The following is a 20,754-nucleotide window of genomic DNA, read 5'->3' on the forward strand; positions in this document are numbered from 1 at the left end:
TTATGTTATATTACAATTCCAATTTAACCAGCCATTAAAAGGCGACTATGGCACATATTATACACAATTGGTGTGTAAAGTGAATTTGTGTACCCACTACAAGTACAAAAAGTACCACTTTACGTATGCCAAGTCAAATTTTAAAAAGTTCTAAATAATACGAATATGCCACGTTGTTGTCTGAATCCAATTAATAATGGTGCATCTGACCTTTTCCCTTCAGAAATTATTGCACAATACTGGGATGAATTTATATAAAAGTAATCCGTAATCCCACAAAATAGATTTACCTAACGCCGACTCTCAAGATGCTTGCTTTTTTCTACTCCAAAATTCCCAATTATGGACAGATCAATGCGTACAGACAGTCGCACTTCGACATGAGTTAAGGGTTTGGAGCTATCAGATGTTTCCGATCGCGTGTCTTGCAAAAATGCAACGCGTTGATGAACTTGTTCAAGCATTACACTGCGCTCCGCTAGCCCCAAGTGAAACTCGTCACTAAAATAGCTAAAATCAAACTTGTTGCATCATATACTATTAATTAGTGCGCTTTGAGCTACTGCAGAAATACCTTATATGCAAGGCGACCATCGGATTTTAAGTACATCTACGCACCCAAAAATTTCTTTGCCACGTAAAGCAAAAAAAAAATCCGTAAGTTAAAAAGGTAAAGAGAAATTTAATTGTTACAAGCTAGATTTAGATTTATTTAGTTAAATATCTAAGTTTAATCCAAAATATCAATTAGCATAATTTTAACAGGTAACAAATAATAGGCATACACACAGAGGTAACGGTAATTAGTTTCAGCGCCTCTATATTCCAGCTCACGTCTCGTCCTTACCTCCCTTCCTTCTGAGCACAAAAGGTACTAAACACTAAAAAAATTCATCCTAATAAATAATAATTGATTTTACTCAATTTCACTGGCGATATTGAGGTTTCCAATCCAAATTTCTAAAATATTTAACATTAACTACGCTTAGACGGAAATTTAAATTACTAGTTTCGTTGCATTGTCGCGGAATGGCTACTCGTACCTTGGAAACAGGATAGCGATCACAATCCCAATTTAACTCTAACTTATCTCAGCTACATTGTAAACAAACGTAATTAAGGTTAGAACTTTCAAAGTCAAAGCACTCTCGCGTAAAGTAAAGTAACCTATGTAATGCTACTGTAATACTTTTTATAAAACTTCTGTATCCTCCTGAGTCGGTTTTTGTTGAGTCGAACTAGCTAACTTTTCGCCAATCATCCTGTTGGCTTCTTCAGAGCTTGACTGAAACTTGCTCACATTTTACTCTGTAACTGCTGCTGTAACCCTTACCTTCAAATTTAACTTTTTGTTCACTATCACGTGGCCTCTTCTGGCGCGGAATGATTTAACTGGGTACTTAAGGTGGTTCTGGTTATTTCCGGGCATAATAAATGATCCTATCAAAATAACAAGGACTAGTTTGTTCGGATAACCAGCGACAGGTATTTTCTTTTGTCAATATCTCCAAGACGGTCGCCCAAGGTGAAAGGTGAAGTGCGTGTTTCGACAACCCTTGAAACTAGGGACTATCCATTGTAGAACTTTTATACTTTATACCTTTCACAAGCAGATTGTTTTGAGTTTAGGCTTTTGTGTTTGTGTCTTACATGCCTGTTATGCCTGTGCTTTATATAACACCAAATTCGTACTTTTGGTTTTTCCCCTTTTTTTTGGCAACTTTGTTTAATAACAATAGATGCTCGCTGTTCACTTAAGGCCTAGATTTTTTTTCCGGTTTTGTGATGATCAGTTTTTCAGTATTCGAGGAGCTACGTGCGATGAAAAACGGGTGGCGCGAAAATCTCTCTAATCTTGCTATGTCTTACCCACCCCTCTCACCAACTGGGCAAAAGTAGAACGTACCCCGCAATATTAAACATATTTCGAGTAGTGAATCACCGAGTATAGGCTGACTACCCTCAATTTAACGCTTCGGTTCCCCGTTATCATTGAGCTCTTTTTTAAAGTTTTTTTTGTTAGCCCGTTGAAATGCTAACAGAATAAGTCAATGTCTTTGTCACTTCTAACAAGGAATATGATAGTGCATAAAGTACAGCATTTGAGTCACGAATTTAGTGACTTCAAAAATTTACCAAACGTGTTGCATTTTTTAACTTTTTCTATACGAGCACTAGTATATGGGCACATTTTTCCAAAGCACCTACGAATATATTCACTGACATGACCGTCAGAACCGAATACGAAACTCACATGGTAAAATGACGTTTCCCTCTTTCCCGCACTCCAGATCGGTGTATAATTAGGTATTTGAGTTATTTTTTATTTCAATTTGTTCGGAAATAGTGTTTTTGTGTATTATTATATAGTATATTATTTGACACGAGCGGAGCGAGTGTTTAATAAACGAGTGAGTTAAGACGTTTACCGAGCGTGTTGCATACTATACTTTTTCTACGACCGTTAGTTTTTTCGCAAAACAACACGAATACATTCACTGACATGATGTCAGAACTGACAAACGTCAAAATTCAAAGCGAGGCAAATGTCTCCGAAAACATCCGATTGCTCCCAAATCCTCGTAGTGGCTCGCATTCATGGGAAACGAAACTAATGTGGTAAAGTGACGCTTCCCGCACGCCATATCGGTGGGTACTTAGGTATTTTACAGACGGAAGTAGAAAAAAATTATAAAAAAATTAACTATTATCTTAGCACGCAGGTCGAATTCAGACTCTGTATGAAAATCGTTTCTTTTGCATGACAATAGGACAAAGAAAAAGTAAGTGTCAAAGTAATTTCGATTTAATATGGGCCGAAATATTCCACCTTTAATCTGACTGAATAATTAATGGTAAAACATAAAATTATCAAGTTTGTGCAAGTGTAGGCGATCTTTTTTGAAACATGGATTGGCGATAAAACTATCGTCAAAAATACTCAGTGATAAGAGAAAATAATTGTAATTACGTTTTAATTATGATAATAAAATATTTGTAATAACCTTTAATGAGCGCTTCAGTTTGAAATAAATTGCTGCAGAATTTCGACGAACACAATTAGTAAACTGACTTACAATGGACCAGATATTTCAGTGGCTTATATTATTTTGCGGTATAAATAATTTCCATATTTCTGGTGGTAAGTATACTTTACGTTCATTTTGAATTTGAAACGAAAGCAGATTCCTGAATACCCAAAACAAGCCCACAAGTGGGAGTATTCGTTTGCAATAATATACATACTATATGTATAATCAACACAATAAAATTTCAAAAGGTGCTGTTGTCAATCCGGACAGACCGTTTCAACTTGAACATAAACAATCAAATTTGTTTTTAAACGAAAACTTAAAATTTGTGGAATCCAAACAGCAAGCAGCTACTTTCATGCTCGAATCGTACAGTAGTAGCCGACGCACTGACCGTTATATCAAGGAAGTTAAGTCTGGGTAAGTTTTCTACATTCACTACTTATAGTACTGCCTACACACTAGTATACAAGTATGTCCAACCCGTAGTTGGCATACAAATCAACAAATATTTTCAGGAAGGTGTTTGATCGGGTGGATGCAATGGAAGAAACATTATCTTGTACAATAAGTCCGGTGCCAAAAATCAATTATTTTTTGTTTTAAACACCGGCTCCATTCAGACGTTTTGCAACCAGTATAAATACTTAACCATGGATGCAGCGAAAAATCTAATATCCGAAGATGCCGATTACTCCAACAAAGAAAAATACCATTTTAAATTTATACAATAATAGATACATCTACAACTATGATCTTAATATACGATTTCAATTGCTGATGTGTTGTGAATTTTTAAACTAGACTTAGACTTTAATACAGTATGACGTCATAAACGGGAAAAACACGAAAGTTCGACACCCATAGCGATGAAGCCCGGGGATCTATAAAAGCGAGATGGCGCATCATGGCAGAGGGAAATGTAGAGCCTCAAAATATAAATAATCTACTAATATTGTATAAGTAGTGCATAGTGAGTAGCTTTTGGTGACTTTAATTGTTCTTTTTGAAGAAGTAAATTTTTACTTTCATTAAGATTTACCCATAGAATGATCAATAGAGTAGAGAGTCATAAAGATGCGACATTATTTACAGTTTTTCTATAGGTTTTGATATATTGTACGGGTAAGACCCTTATTTTAATATTTTTTGTTGCAATAAAAATGATTTCGTTGCATTTCCCTTAAGTGGTAGAGCAAAAACTATTCTACGAGCCAGGAATCGAACTCATCCCAGCTTTAAAACGATGTTCCCCTGGCGGAAATGCTAGAAACCTAAAAATAATTTCCAGCATCTTGACCGCTTTAGTTATAAGTTTTTTCAATCCAAGTCTTTGCGACAATTACTTTTCCAGATAGGGTCGAGTACCCTTCTTAACTGACATCCATGCGATAGGTTTGTAAAATTTTGATCAATTATTTTGTTTAAAGTGAGTCAATTGATCTATTAATTATACTTCATGTTGCCGTTCTCAAATTACAATTATATTACAGTCTTCGATGTTTAAAGAGAAACGATCTAGATCTCTCCGTTAACTTTTATTGTATAAAAAGATGGAAACATAACACCAAATAACAAAATAAGTTGTATTAAACATAATTTATAATAACATAACAAGATCTAAACCTCAGTAGAAGTCACAATTGCTCTTGCAAATTCTGTTAAATCCAGAGGCAAAGGCCAATAATTAAATCAAGTGATATATGCCACAGATGTAGAAGCATGACGCGTACTGTAAGCTGAGAATTGTGCAAATCAATTCGGCTGCTTTGTAGGGTTGATTTAATCAATTTACTACTACGTTGCGTAGTTGCGGGATGTACCCGGCTTCTTAGGCTAAAATTAAGTAATCTGTACCTGTGGATATGTTTTCTTTAGTCTTTTCAATATAAATTTTAATAACAGAAGTCACGCATAACTTTGGGTTTTCTTTCAACTAAAAATGACAAGACCTAAAAGTAAACAATATTTGATATTTTTATTTTAGATAATGTTAGTATTCTGTGGCCTGTGATTAAGGCTAACAAAGTAACTAATTGCTGTGTTACTTTACAAATCGAGATCTCTTCTAGTGGATGAAAAGATGATAAAAAATTTAGAACACCGGTAGGATCTCATGATGTTTGATATTTAGGCTTTGGTGGATTCTGTGGCATCTATATATCAAATATCAGTAAGAGAGTTGCATGTTGAGAATTTAAAGTTGCATATGCGGCCTCCTTTTTGTATTCTATACATAAAAATGAAATCAACCCATCTAAAGAATGTAAATACTGGTCCTTGTGTAAATTGGTGCAAAATAACAGCCATTTTTGATAATATGAATTGTATTGGTTTAGCGTGTTTGTAACCACGGATCCCGGGATTGGATCAAGGCTTATTGCTGGAAGGCATCCTTATCCTTAATAATGTTTCTCAAACATTTTGTTATAAAACAAACCGGCGGAAATACGTAAAATAATTGATTTTTCAAAGATATTGAAAACATTGAATTTGCGTTTGCTTACGCTAAGACTAAAGCCATTATCATTTTAAAAGTTATCTTTTTCATGTGCGGACGTGTAGTATATGCAGTGATATTTGAAAATCGAAGACATTTTACTAGAATCAGTTTTACGCTAGTATAACAATATAATCTCAGGTAACATTTTTTTTATTGTTGAATATTTGGAAATTTATGTAGAAAAATTTGTTTAACCAAATGTCTGACCAAGAAGATTCTGAATTTGAGTATGCCAATTTATCAGAAACCGGTTCGGAGTAAAGCGACGACGATGACCAATCAAACGATATCTGGCAAACGATAAATACAGATATCTTGCATTCAGCTCCACCACGTTTCCAGTTTATTGGTGTCTCAGGTTGTACATTCAATGCAGATAATTTTGCAGTCTCGGATTATTTCCAATTATCAATCAATCAATCAATCGCTATGCAGAACAACAAACACGAAGATCGTCTGATGTATTATTACCTATTAAAACAGAGGAAATGCGAATATTTTTATCTATAAATATAATTCAAGGAATAATACAAAAGAAAGAATGTACTGGGCAACTAAAGACATTTTTGCTACTCCAATATTTCCAAAACTAATGTCTTTACGTCGATGTTTATACATAAAAAATACATTTTTCTGATAATTAATCATATGACTGACATACTTATCCGAATCCTTAACTAAAAAAATTTTGGCCTATTGATGAAGTTCTAAATAGAAAATTTAGTACATGTTCTATTACTAAACGAGACATAAGTGTAGATGAAAGTTTGTTATTGTACAAAGGACGATTGGAGTGGATCCAGTACATCGCTCTAAAACGATCTAGTTTTGGGATAAGAATTTACATGCGTTGCTAATCTAAAACAGGGTATTTGTATTCTTTTATTATTCATACTGGAAAAGGAACTATAATCTTCCAAAAATATAAAGACATGCCTATGACTTTACAGGTCGTATTGTCGTTAATAGATTCTCTACCAGATATGGGATATTGTGTAACGACTGACAATTATTACACGTCCCCACAACTAGCAGATTTCCTTGTATCCCATAAGATTTATATGGTACTCTGCGATCCAAATGAAAAAATTTACCACGACAACTTGTGACTAAAAAAACTAAAACAGGAGAATCTATAGCATTAAAAAAAAAGTTATGGTAATGAAGTGGAATAACAAGAAAGAAATTTGTGTCTTGTCTTGTCGACAATTCAGAATCCCGAAAATGTCCTAACTGCGAAGAAAGATAAAGAAAGAAATCCCATAAAGAAACCTTAAATAGTTGTGGACTACAATAACACAATGAGAGGCGTCGATAGATTAGAACAACACTTACATAACTATCAACTCATTGAAAACGGAGGAAAATATAATAAAAAAATATTTATGCATTTATTTGATTTTGCTATTTTCAACTCTTTTATTTTGTACAAAACGAATGGAGGAGCGATGGATAATTTGGAGTACAGAACAAAACTGATAGAAGAAGTGATATCACTTGAGCACGGACGGCAAGAAAGCAGGGCGGCAAAGACATATGGGACCATTACGACTAAAGAAACAACTGAATTTATTACTCCAACTGAAAAAAAGGCTGAATCTTAGAGAAATTGTGCAATAAGTTATTCAAGAAAAGAGAAAAAAACAGAAAAGAAAAAGATATTGGTGTAGTGACTATGACATGGGACTCTGCGTAGTAACTTGTTTTAAAATTTACCATGCACAATTAAAATATTAATAAAAACATTTTTTTGTATAAATTAGTTAAAATAAGCATAAATAATAATTCAAAGAAATTTCCCCAGGCTACTGTAATACTTTTTATTAAACTTCTGGTTTTTGTTTAGTCGAACTAGCTAACTTTTCGCCAATCATCCTGTTGGCTTCTTCAGAGTTTGGCTGAAAGTGGCTCGTATTTTACTCTGTACCTGCTTTTATATTGTTTGAGAGGGCGGTGCTAATCGCACCGCATTGCAATGACGGGCTGGTGTCGGATAGGCGGGCCAGAGATTGATGGTGGTAGAACCGGATTTGTTTAAAATCGTGAGGATTGGGTGCAGAAAAATTGCTACTACGAGTGTAATATTATTGTAATTTGAGAACATAAATATGAAATATATTTCTTTGTTTTAACTACCAGCGATATTCATACGTATGACGAAGAAGAAATATTTAACCAGGGGCACAAAGAATCTAATATCCGGCAATAGCGATGAAATCGATATAAAGAAATACCATTTTGATAATAAATAACAGTAGATTTCACAGGTATTAAGACTTTAATACATGATTTTCAAATTCGATAGGTTTCATTGACAATGCCACATAAGGCCGTACAAATTATTAATATAGTCATACAGTTTGAATGAGAAATAGGAGAAAATGAAAATGAATCGACTTTAGAATTATGTACAAAATAATATCATACCTAATAACCTACTACCCATAAACCGCTTCCAAATATTTTCTGCGTTCTAATATACTTTACACATACTCGTCTCTGTTTTCTGAACTATCTTAGGACTTTTAGATCCAAGTAATAAGGGTAGGGGAGCAAGGAGGCCCACCTCAAAAATTAACCAATTTTTTTTTTCATTTTTTTTTTTTTTAATAATTCTGGTTATTTGTACATTTTATGAAAGGTAAAATGGACCGCTTAAAAATTAAAAAAAAGCTATTCTATTTATTAAAACCGAATCTTAATTAATTTATTCAAAGTGTTATTTTTTGGATAATTCTATCGATTTAGCCTATAGGCAGAGCATGCGAAAATTTTATAAACACCAATGACAATTTTTTTAATCGATAGAAAAATAATTACTAATCAGTAACGCTTTTTTTTTATTAAATACTTTTTAATAAATAATTATAATTATTATATATAACATTATAAATAGGGGAATGTAGGAAATGTAGCTGCTTTGAAGGTAACCATTCGAAAATACCACAAAATTGATTTACTTAACTATTGACTCTAAAGATGGATGTTTTTTTCTACTCACTACTTCAAAACGCCACGGAAAGAGTCACTTCAAGAGGTTAGCTAATGGTCGTAGGAAAACGAGAGTATATGCAACCTGTTGATAAACTTCTTCAGTTACACCAAGTGAAATCCGTCACAAAAAGGGCTTTTATCAAACTTGTTGCATAATGCGCTATTACTTAGTTCGCTTTGCACTGCTTCACGAAATATCTTATCAGTATGATTCCTGATGTAGCTGTAGTAGAGTTCGATTTCACTCTTAAATACATCTAAGCACTCGCGCGCTTCATTGGGACGAAGAGTGAGTAAGGAGAAATTAAATAAAAATAAAAAATGTATTTGTCACTTTTACCAAGAAATCACGCTGCATAAATTATATAATTTTGTTGTAAACAATTTTACTTATTTTTTATTTCAATTTTTGAGGGAAAAAAATAAAAAATCATCGACATTATACTGTAAATGAAAATAACTTGCCTTTGATGATTATGGGACAACGGAAAAGTAAGTGCTTATTTGGATGTATGAACTAGCTTGGGCCATTTAATCAAAACAGTTACGACTTAATGTCGGCCTAAACATTTCACATTTAATACGACCGAATAATTAAAGTTTAAACATAAAATTATCTAGTTTGCACAAGTGTAGGCGATCGTTTTTGAAATATGGATTAGGCGATAAGAACTATCGCAAAATATTCAGAAAATAATTCTAATTATATTAGAATTATGATATTATAATATTTGTAATGACCTTTAATGAGCTGTTCAGTTTCAAATAAATTCACGCAGAATTCGGACGAATACATTTGTTAAACTCACCTGCAATGGACCAGATACTCCGGTGGCTTATACTATTTTGCGGTATAACAAACTTCCATTTTTCTGAAGGTAAGTTCTTTACCTTAATTTTAAATTTAAAAAGATCTCCCCATGAATAAGATTCGATATTTTTTCCAAGATTGATCAGCAAAATGTTTTAGTGATAACCTAGTTGCATATTTTATAATCACAACAATAAAATTTCAAAAGGTGCTGCTGTCAATGCGGCCAGACCATTTCAACTTCAGCATAAACAATCGAAATTGTTTTTAAACAAAAATTTAAAGTTCGTGGAATCGAAACTGCAAGCGGCTACTTTCAAGCTCGAATCATACAGCAATAACCGAGAAACAGACCGTTATTTCAAGGAGGTTACATCTGGGTGAGTTACTACCTACAACTTCAAGTATATTCTTGAACTCTCGCCCATTTGCGTACATAGATAATTACAAAATGAAAAATTTATTTAACGTACCTATTGTATTTTACACGACTCGTAAAAAATATTTTCAGGAAGGTGTTTGATATCAGAGGCGGATGCAATGGAAGAAATGTTATTCTGTACAATAAATCCGGAGCAAACAATCAACTATTTTTTGTATATATGACTGGTGCCATTCAGACGTTTTGCGACCGGTACAGGTACTTAACAATGGATGCTGAGAGAAACCTAATATCTGAAGATGCCGATTACTCCAATAAAGAAAAATACTATTTTAAATTTATACAATAACGGTTACATCCACACCTAAAATCTTAATAAACGATTTCAATTATTGATATGTTGATATATTTACTTTTAATTATACGGGGTGGTCTAAGAGGAGGTCCCCGGTCGCTCTAAGATATTCTCAATTATGCAGCATTCCTTCTTCTGTCATTCTTCATTCATGTGATATCTTATCGAAATAATACATAATTTCGTAGATATTTAAACAACTAAGTTACTTAAGGAAATCCTAATAGTTCCGTACCTTAATTAAACGCACAGCCGAACTTCTAGAGATAGCTTCTGGAAGGGTTAAGACATTCATTCCTGGCATATCATTCTATATAGAGCATACAGGGTATATGAAAAATAATAAGAGTTCTAAAAACACTGTTTGTTGAGTTTTTTTTTAATAGCACATTCTGCGTATTCCTTTATCTTTGAATTCTAGGAAACTATAACTTTTAAAATTAAAACCATGTTTACAAAGAAGGATTTGTAGTATAACGGGAAGAAATCTTCCTAAAATCAAATGAAAATGATATCGGTATTATGTAAAAATAATGAAAACTTATTTTTATATCAAAGGCGCCTAAAGATAAGTACAGCGAAACTTGCTTAAAAATCTAGGAAACTATTTTTAATTTCGATAAAGAGACACCGATATAGGGAAACCAGAACAAAATCACTTTATTTCTTCCGTAAAATTTAAAAATGATATAATATACATAAAGTGCCATTTGAACTAAGCAAGATTTTGTCACGTTTATGTAGAGACGACAAACACTGCATAGTGAAAATATTTTAGAGCGATAGACCACCTCCTCTTACATCACCCTGTATAATTTAAAGGAAATCCGTTGATCCGTACGCCAGATACTTGGGAGACGAGCGACACGAGCCAGCTAGATCCAGCCCTGTCAGCGACCAAATTATAGGTAAAGTTCGCCGGACGATATACCGTTTTTACAATGTTTTCTGGTTTTGCCTTTGGAATGAGTTGAAGACCTGCCTGTTGTAAGCACGTGTTCCACAAGATGTTAGCCGACAAGAAATGAAAATTTTTCTAATTAAACTGTTATATTAATTCATATCAGTGCACCTTTTATAAATCTTCCTAAAACTGCCCCTACTTGAGGTAGCTCCATTTCAAGATCAATTTTCCCATTATACTCTACACAAATCCGTCAGCTTTCAGCACTTGTATGCACAAAGTACCGAAGTACGGTTCTGCAACGTCATTGTGGAATCGCGAATCTATTTATTGAGGGTTACAAAGAGAAACCCAGGCGAGGAAGGCCTGCGGTTAGACCTTCATAAAAACTTACCAAAGTTAAATACCAGATTATGTCGTAAAAACGGTATATCGTTCGGCGAACTATAGTTAGAATTTACTTCAAACCCAACTATTTTGAAAAGGAGGACCTAATTCACATAAAAATAATTGTGGAATTATTTTTTTTAACAAAAATATTATACAGGGTCCTACACTAAGTAATAAGCCCTTAAAATTTAGGAAAGACACTTCGGTAGCGGCTTAATACAAGTAAAAGCTAAATTAGGATCAAATACTAATTTTCGTGCAGAAATCCGAGCTATTTGCAAAATTATGAAGAGAAACTAAAATAAAAATAAAACTTTGATACCTCGAAAGCGAAACATTTTAGGCAACGCGGAACTTTTTACACTAAACATACTCGAAATATCACCACCCTATTCAGCATGACTCTGTATTAAAAGAAAAAAATCCGAATTTTAATTTTCAAGGTATTGTAAGGACATTTACTTTTGATTTGAATGCAGCATCATTATTCACAGACACGCCCAAAGTTTCATTCAAAAACAACAAAATCGATGCTTCCAATTAAGATATGAATATACACTCAACTATGGTTCTATTAATTAGGGTGAAATAAAGTGATTGCTAGATGCGAGGCTAAATGTTCCCGGCTTCATTCGACAGAAAAATATTCAAGATAACATACAAAAAAAATATTGACTAGATTTGCGGCCACAGTTATGGCTGGTACAATTTGATGTTTATGTACCAAATGGAGGAACTAATTAATTTTAACTTGCATAATATCACTGCGGAAAACTGGATATTCAAAAGTCGTAATCACCGTCACCCTCGCAAATGCTCTCTCAGAATTTTATTCCCTCTGGTTGTGCTTTTCAAATTCAAAAGGCGCCGCATTCCGTGCGAATCGCGTTAAAAACTTCAAATGAATAATTCGAACGAAACCGCATGAAAGAAAACTTTTTTATTAAATGGGCGAGATTCTTTGAGCCAATTATCAAATAATTTCCCGGACTGATTTTCGGAAACATAAATTGCTTAGTCTTTCCTTTATTTTTTAAAACTTAAGTTAAAATAAAGAAAAAAAACACAAAATCTTAATGCATGAGATTAAAAGCAATTCCGTTAGGAATTTCAAACATTGCAACATTATTCTCGACAAATAAGACTAGGTAATTAAAGGCAAAGTACAAGTTGCCTCTTTGGGTTTACTGATAAAATAAATTTATTTTTACACAAATATCCGTGGACTCGCGATGAGAACTACAGTGATTTTGATGTTTGAAAGCTGTTTACTTATATGCATATTTTTGGGGGCCCTTTTTTCAAAAAACACAATATTTTGGCTCTATAGCGTTCTATATCTCAAAAAAGTTATTTTATGTTATTATGTTTAGTTATTTTAACATGAATATGTTTGTTCTATGTTAGGCATGATTTTTAAATGAATTGATTTTTATGAAATTAAATGTGGTTTGGCACCACTGGATAATATTAGATTTCTCTGCAAAGCAAGAGAGTTGACGCAATTTGGTTATGTTGGTCGTCATGCTACTGTGTTCGAGGCTGTTGTCTTTGTTGTTGCGTATTTCTAGTGTTTTAGAACGTATAAATATGGAAAGAAGACATTGTGTGAACAATCCAAATAACTTTTGTTATATCTGTGGTGGTTATGTCGTAGTAAAGCAAAGGCAAACTATAACTTATTTTGGGAAAAATGTATACCACGCTTATTTTGGTATAAAAATTGGCGACCAAGACAAGTCCTGAGATCCTCTTACTGTTTGTTCCGTTTGAGTTGAATCATTAAGAAACTGGCAAAAAGGTAGGAAGAAATGTTTAAGCTTTGGTGTTCCTACGAAGAGCCTAGGAATCACAGTGATGATTTTTATTCGTATAATGTTCATGGATTCAGCAGAAAAAATAATAAACAAACTTTGTGTCCCAATTTAGACGCTGTTATTGGACCAGTTCCTCATGAACCAGAAGTATACCATATCGTCACACTCAAAGGAATCTAATTCTCACCCAGGTCACTCAGATTTCACACCAGATTTCAGAGAGCCCGAACTAGAGCGAATTAAGTGATTTAATTAGAGATTTGCACCTTCCAGAGGATGCATCCGAATTGTTAGCGTGCAGACTTCGTGACAACCATTTACTGACACCTGATGTCACATCAAGCTTTTACCGGGATCGCATTAATAGTTATGTCAATATTTTACTCAGGAAAAACCGCTAGTGAATTGCAACAATATTCAAATTATGAAATATGCCCTTCTATAATTATAAATTCTGCATTCCTCCTGCGTCAGTTTTTGTTGAGTCGAACCAGCTAACGTTTCGCCAATCATCCTGTTGGCTTCTTCAGAGCTTGACTGAAACTGACTCGCTTTTTACTCTGCACTTGCTTTTATGTTTGAACACACTGCCCTAAAATCTCTAAAATCTAATCCCGTAATCATAAAAGCAGATAAAGGAAATGGTCATGAATATCAGGAAAAGATTCAATATATTTTTACAGACGGATCATATCGTCAACTTAAAAAGGATCCTATGTCATCTATGGAACGCACCCTTAGATCTATCATTAAGGCGCCTTCTCTACCAGACTCCGTGAAAAAATCGGTCACCCCTCATGACTGAAACTCTCACCATCATTTCAGATACATTAAAATCCGAGAATCTGGAACCACCTTAATTGGAAAATGTTTGCATGGAACATATTTTTCTTATAACAGTCAAATTTTTGAACCAACTTCTGGAACAGCTATGGGTGCTCCACTATCACCAATCATCGCGAATATATTTATGGAAGTATTTGAGAAGAAAGCTCTCGACACCTTCCATCTAAAACCAAAATTATGGAAATGCTACGTCGATGATACTTTTATTTGGCCTCATGGTCAAGAATCCCTAGTAGATTTTTTTAGACATTTAAACTCTAACATAGGTGTTACCATTGAAATAGAAACTAATAACAACCTACCAGTTTCAGTCATGCCCTGGAGAAGCTAGCAGGGTGATTTACGAAACGTTAGCTAGTTGGACTCAACAAAAAAAACGCAGGAGGGATCCAGAAGTTTTATAAAAAGTATTACAGTAGCCTGTGGAAGTTTCTTTGAAAAATTGGGAAATAGGTCTTAAGTAAGCGTTGTTTGAAATGCGTTTTATTGCACAGTGGTAACGAACTGGCTTAGGTTCCCGTACACACTCGGTACATTTAAAAGAAATGTATGAAAAATACGACTTCCTTTGAAGAAAATAAACTACCAAGAATATCAGTTTATGCTTTGTGGTGACTTTAAATTGCTGTGCATGCTCCTAGAACAACAGAGGGGTTATACAAAATTTCCTGCCTCCTATTCACATCAAACTTGGCGTGATGAACCATGAAGCCCTAGACAAAAATGGACAGGGTTTCAACTATTTTTACGAGAAATTTCCAGCCATATCTGAAGCCAAGATAAAAGAAGTTATTTTTTTGGGTCGCAGATAAAAACGTTATGCAAAGACAAGGACTAATGTCGAGAAAAACGCCTGGGTTTCATTTAAAGTAGTAATTGATAAGTTGCTTGGGAACTCTACGAAAGTACTGTTCAAAATATGTTACAACACTTTCAGGTTGTAATATGAGTTTGGAAGTGCATTTTCTGTTTTCACACTATTTTTCTGAAAATCTTGGACCAGCTAAGGAAGAACAGGAAGAGAGGTTAAAGCGGGATATGCCCTTAAAAACACACAGCCGAATGTCAGGACAACGCAGCTTTCTGGCAAAAAGACGAAAATTTCACATAACAACGTCTGAGGAAAGTTTTTTTTCCCTTTTCCCTACTAGGATTCCATTTTTAAAATGAATAAAAAAAAAAGAAATTATTTTTGAAATGTTTTTTTTCTTTAATATTTACAAAAAAACCTTACGTGATACAAATAAATGCATAGAATTTTTGAAAACAGCCTACCAAAATTACATAAAATCAGTTTACAAAATAAAAACACCTGTCTAAAAGGTTCATTTTGTAGACCTGTGTAATTGCATTTCTACAATAAGAAGTAAAATTGATTATAATCAGTAAAAAAAATGTGTATAGATTGCCAACCAGCAAATGTTAATGTATTGCAAGTATCAATGTTTGTAAAGAAAAAGCAGATATATCCGATGACGCGGACTTATACGTTTTTTCTTTACACATACATAATTGCAGACATTCAGAATTGAAGGAAAAAAAAATTATTTTGAACTTTCCAGTACTTTCTTCAAAAGTTGGATGGTCTTGCCAAAATAAAAAAATTAGTCTTGCGTTATTTCAGTACGTCAGGAAATAATTGTACCAAATATCCCTCTCCCGTCTAATTTTACTATGGAAAAATTTGAATACTCGGATCGACTTAAATACTCGTTAGAAGCACTCGGGATAGGTAACCCCAGATACAGATTTTCGTGAAACTGAATAAAGTTCGTTTCACGGGGGTTGATACGCATTTTTTTTTGACAAATTTAATAATAATAAGGTAATGATAGCTGACCGAAATTATAACAGGATATTACAAAAACATAAGACAAAATCTTAAATGTTTTATTATAAAATTTCTTGGCTAATGAAATTTCGGCCATTACAAGCATGGATCGCCGTCAATTCCCCCTACTCCCAAACTTAAAAGGATTATTATTACCGCAAGTCTTTTATTTTGCAAAAGCCCTGCGAATTCTTTGTCAAATCCTTCCATTTTATGCGATCGTTTGACAAGAATAGCCGGGGACAATACCCAGCTTACACGTCATAATAAAACTGATAGAAGATGGCCATCGCATCAAAAAAAGTGAATAATTTTATCGGCGTAATACACAAAAGGGACCCCTGAACCTGAAGGTTGTTCGAAGAATGGTCGAGTGAGAAGGAAAAAATCTGAGAAATAAATCTTTATGCTGAAAAGTTCTTCCCGTCAGACTTCTACAGCAGAAGCCAAATTCGGGGATGGCTTAAAGGTAATAGTCTAGCAGCACCAATAGTATCGACAATTCAAATTTGAATTAAGATGGTAGGAACTAAAAAAAGAACAGCATCAAACCTCCCCACTTTATATATACACACTATAGTAAGTTCATTATTTTGGTCAGCTAAGTAGATTTAAACATTTATAAAAAATATATAAGGCAGCTATAATATAAAATAATATATAACAGCTATAACTGTAAGTTATATTGGATTATACACACACGTTCCAATTAAAGCTAATACTTAAGAATCTCGGTAAACCTAAGGCGCAATTGAAAAACCAAAAAAAAAAAAAAGAAATTACCTAACCTATTCAAAACGCACTTTTAAAAACCTAATGGTAAACTTTGAAAAACGATTTAGTAACAAGCTTCCGATAGAAATTCACTAGGCCTTTCACCTATATTGTGCCAAGATTAATATCTTTAATAAACGTACCAACAAAATTTATAATAACGTAAACAAAAACCAAAATCAAAATCCTCATATATATAAATATACACTCCAAAGCATTTTCAAAAATTCAAATAGGACACAAAAGTTATAATTTACAAAAAACATATCTCTTCATTAAACTCAAAGCAAAAATTCCAGTTGAAAAAAGAAGTAATATAGTATATGAAATTCCATGCTCTAATTGCGACAGTGTGTATATAGGACAAACAAGCCAATATTTAAAAAATAAAATCAACGGAAATAAGTATGACAAAAAAAATAAAACAGCTCTTCATACCCATTGCGAAAACACTAAACATTTAATTTTCAAAAAGTTAAAGTCGTACTAACAGAACCTAACACCAAAAAAAGAGAACTTTATGAAAGTATAGAAATGCAAAAAAAACAAAAAAACAATTAATTACAAAACCGATTCTAAAGACCTTAACAAAATATATCATTCAATTTTAAACTAACAAAATTAAATTATCCAATTTATTTACTAATAAAAAACATCCGTACCTGCTTTGCATGCCATTCCAATACGTACAAAATATTCACTAACAAATTATTTTTAATATATTAACACAACGTCAAATGTCATCAATTGTTATATATGTCACCTATACAAAATAAGAATATTTTGAAAAAGATCGAAATTACGATCGAAACGTTAATAAATATTTAGAAGAAACACATTAATTGTTTTCGAGAGGCCGAATGTCCAAGAAAAATTATATATATATATATATATATATATATATATATATATATATATATATATATATATATATATATATATATATATATATATATATATATATATATATATAGTGTTCGAAGTGTTTTCGGAGCGCGAGCATTGAAGATGCCAAGTGAGATTTTGGCGAAACGTCTGCAGGATTCCAGTCGGAGTTCAACGAGCGAACGGATGATATCCCGGAATATAGTGTCATCATATATATATATATATATATATATATATATATATATATATATATATATATATATATATATATATATATATATATATATATATATATATATATATATATATATATATATATATATATAACTTATTATGAATTTTTGTTAAGATACCATGTTAGTTTGAAAAAGTAACAGTGCTGAAACACGTCATTCTGCATGTAAATATTTGTGGAAACAGTATGTTATCTAAAAATCGTTATGGAATTCAACCTTTACCTAGTATCCGCTGAAAATGACAGCAGATCAAATTTCATAACTGCGAAGCTGCAATCTTACCGATTGAATAATCATTCTTACGTAAGCTGCCTCATAATTTTAACATAAACTTTTTAAATATTCTAAACGAACCGAAATAGTATGCCTATAAACTTTGAAAGTAAACTTCAAAATATGTCTCAACAGTCTTGTTGAAATATTCTACAAAATCTCTAAACTACATGTTCTTCACAGATTTCATATCTTCGCTCATTTCTATTTAATGAAATTATGTTTTGTGATTCTAGTAAAATTTACCACGTTGGAATAAATACCTGTTCTATAATGTTTGATAAATTTAGGATTATATTATATCATATTTAAAATAGAAAAGCTAATAAATGAGTGACTTAAAAAGTTTAATAGACGTGTTGCATACTACACTCTTTCCACGACCTTTAGTTTTTTGGGTATATTTTTACAAAACAACAAGAATACATTGACTGACATGATCGTTAGAAATGACAAACCAATGCGATAATATTCCAGAAATGTCCGAAGTGGTTTGGATCCGTGGGAAGCGAAACTGACGTGTTAAACTGACACCTACACGCCAAATAGGTGTGTAATTAGGTATTTTAGGTAAATTAGTTTTTCTACTCCAGTCTGTAAAATAACTAATTACACACCGATCCGAGCCACTTCGGACAGTTCCGGGATTTTATCGCACGAGATATTTTCCTAGCCTTGTTTTGTTTTAGTCCTGCACGGATGGAACTATGTGTATTGCTGGTAATCCGGGTATTCATCCGTTCGTTGTTTGACCCTGGAGTAGGATCATTCGCCTGGCGTTTCGCCAAAATATCACTTGGCATCTTCAGAGGCCGCGCGTCCATGTCACTCGTACGTGTCCGCACTTAAACAGCGGTATTGAAGATGCCAAGTGAGATTTTGGCGAAACGTCTGCAGGATTCCAGTCAGATGCAGGATTCCAGTCATAATTCAACAAGCGAACGGATGATATCCCGGAATATGGTGTCCTCACATTTTTCCATCCGTGAATCAATAGTTTATAAACGAAATTATATGCTATTATAAAATAATATCTTTAAAATAAAAATGTCCTTAATTTCGTAAATGTAACGAAATTAATAATAGTATATTATGCAACAAGTGCGGTAAACGGCATTCGACTCACGAGCTTACTTGACACGAGCGGAGCGAGTGTTTAATAAACGAGTCACTTAAAAAGTTTACCAATACTTTTTCTACTATCGTAAGTTTTTCAGTACATTTTTGCAAAACAACACGAATACATTCACTGATATGACCGCCCGAATTGACAAACGACAAAATTCAAACAGTGTGGTAAAATCTCCGAAAACATACGATTGCCCCCAAACCCGTACGGTAAAATCCCGGAAATGTCCGAAGTGGCTCGGATGCGTGGGACACGAAACTCACGTGGTAAAGTGACGCTTCCCGCACGCTAGATTAGTGTATAATTAGGTATTTTACAGAACAAAGCATTTAATTGCAAAAGTGATAAATTCTTCTGGGCCTGTGCCTAGTCATTAAAATTTGAAGAATGTATAAAAGTTTTCGGTAAAGAGAAAATACTGCCCAAACGAGGTTTTGGAGCTGGACGACCACGGCAAATGAAAACGAAAGTGGAGTGCATCGCATCCTCACCTACCGTGTCGGTTTTATAGTCTGAATGGAATAATAATTTAAAACGGCAAAGAACTAGGCCCGTCTATACTGTGGATTTTTACCGTCGCCCTTTGTTTTTAGTTCCACGTCTAAGCTAATCTCTCACGAATTAAAAGGACACGATTGGCATAGGGCCTACTAACAATTCAAATAATATAGCAAAATTTAATTAAAAAATCCAAAGGCAAGGTTTTTTGCCTGGGCGTTTTTGATTGAGTAGAGTGCCTGTTAATTAAAGTAAGTAACTGTTAAAGCATTAACTGTTCTTAATGCAAAAGTTTCATTTTGCATCTTTTTCAAATCCGTCGGTAAATCAGCGATAATCTGAATGTTTAATATATTATACATTATACTTATAAATTAACGGGCAAAAGTGTCTGTTATACGTATACGTGATATAAACGTACTGGTCCCGTGGTTTGTAAGGTAATGACACTCATGACAGGCACACCTGGTTAAAAAAGACTTCATTTTCTTAATTTCTTTTGAGAAAACCGAGCATTATAAGAGACTTGTTTTTTTTATTGTTGATGTGGTCAACAAAATATACCCCAAATAAATTTAAGAAAAATGGTCTAATGTGGGAACCTTGAGGAACTCTTGATGAAACATATATTTCATGGGACAAAAAGTTATGCACTTGTACAATCCGAGTTCTATCAGTAAGGCGGCTCTGTCAACTAGCTAAGTAAGCGACCATGCAGGCCAAGCCTTATAAGAAGAATATTATGCGATACTGTGTCGAAGGCTTTGCAAAACGGTATAGACAGAATGTAAATCATTACCACTTTCCAAAGCACGCAGATTATGACCAATGCAAGCTAATTAGTTTAACTCAGTATTTTTGACTCAACCCAATATATTTATTAAATGAAATACCCTGAAATACACACCGGACACTGCAACCTCAAATACCTCATGCCTATGTGAATGGAAGATGAAGTGGCGGCAGAGCCCCGTATTGTACACATGGAGAGGCGAACCAGACCCTCAAAACTGAAACCAAACGTGAGTATCTGGATAATACAAATCCTCATAAAATAGCGGACTTTATTCGAGGCCTGAATATGATAGGGA

The 20,754-nt window shown here is 33.5% G+C and overlaps 2 protein-coding genes across 6 annotated transcripts in view; one reads left to right on the forward strand and one right to left on the reverse strand.

The window, feature by feature from the left end:
- Positions 1-20,754, reverse strand: part of LOC132705304 (protein sprint) — a 298,697-nt gene that overhangs the window by 249,161 nt on the left and 28,782 nt on the right. The gene's annotated exons all lie outside the window — the stretch shown is intronic.
- On the forward strand, positions 3,075-10,098 carry LOC132705353 (uncharacterized). Of its 4 annotated transcripts, none has more exons than XM_060675889.1 (3): positions 3,075-3,142; positions 3,281-3,452; positions 9,852-10,098. In XM_060675889.1, exons 1-3 carry the CDS (start codon positions 3,079-3,081, stop codon positions 10,069-10,071), a joined length of 456 nt encoding a protein of 151 aa, XP_060531872.1. In that variant the 5' UTR covers positions 3,075-3,078; the 3' UTR covers positions 10,072-10,098. The 4 variants fall into 4 exon arrangements, with proteins under 4 accessions (XP_060531872.1, XP_060531874.1, XP_060531873.1 ...); XM_060675891.1 differs by lacking the exon at positions 9,852-10,098 and adding an exon at positions 3,522-3,804; XM_060675890.1 differs by lacking the exon at positions 9,852-10,098 and adding an exon at positions 3,551-3,804.

This window comes from Cylas formicarius, unplaced genomic scaffold, assembly GCF_029955315.1.
Source record: "Cylas formicarius isolate icCylForm1 unplaced genomic scaffold, icCylForm1.1 PGA_scaffold_7__23_contigs__length_41026272, whole genome shotgun sequence".
In the NCBI taxonomy this organism is placed as follows: domain Eukaryota; kingdom Metazoa; phylum Arthropoda; class Insecta; order Coleoptera; family Brentidae; genus Cylas; species Cylas formicarius.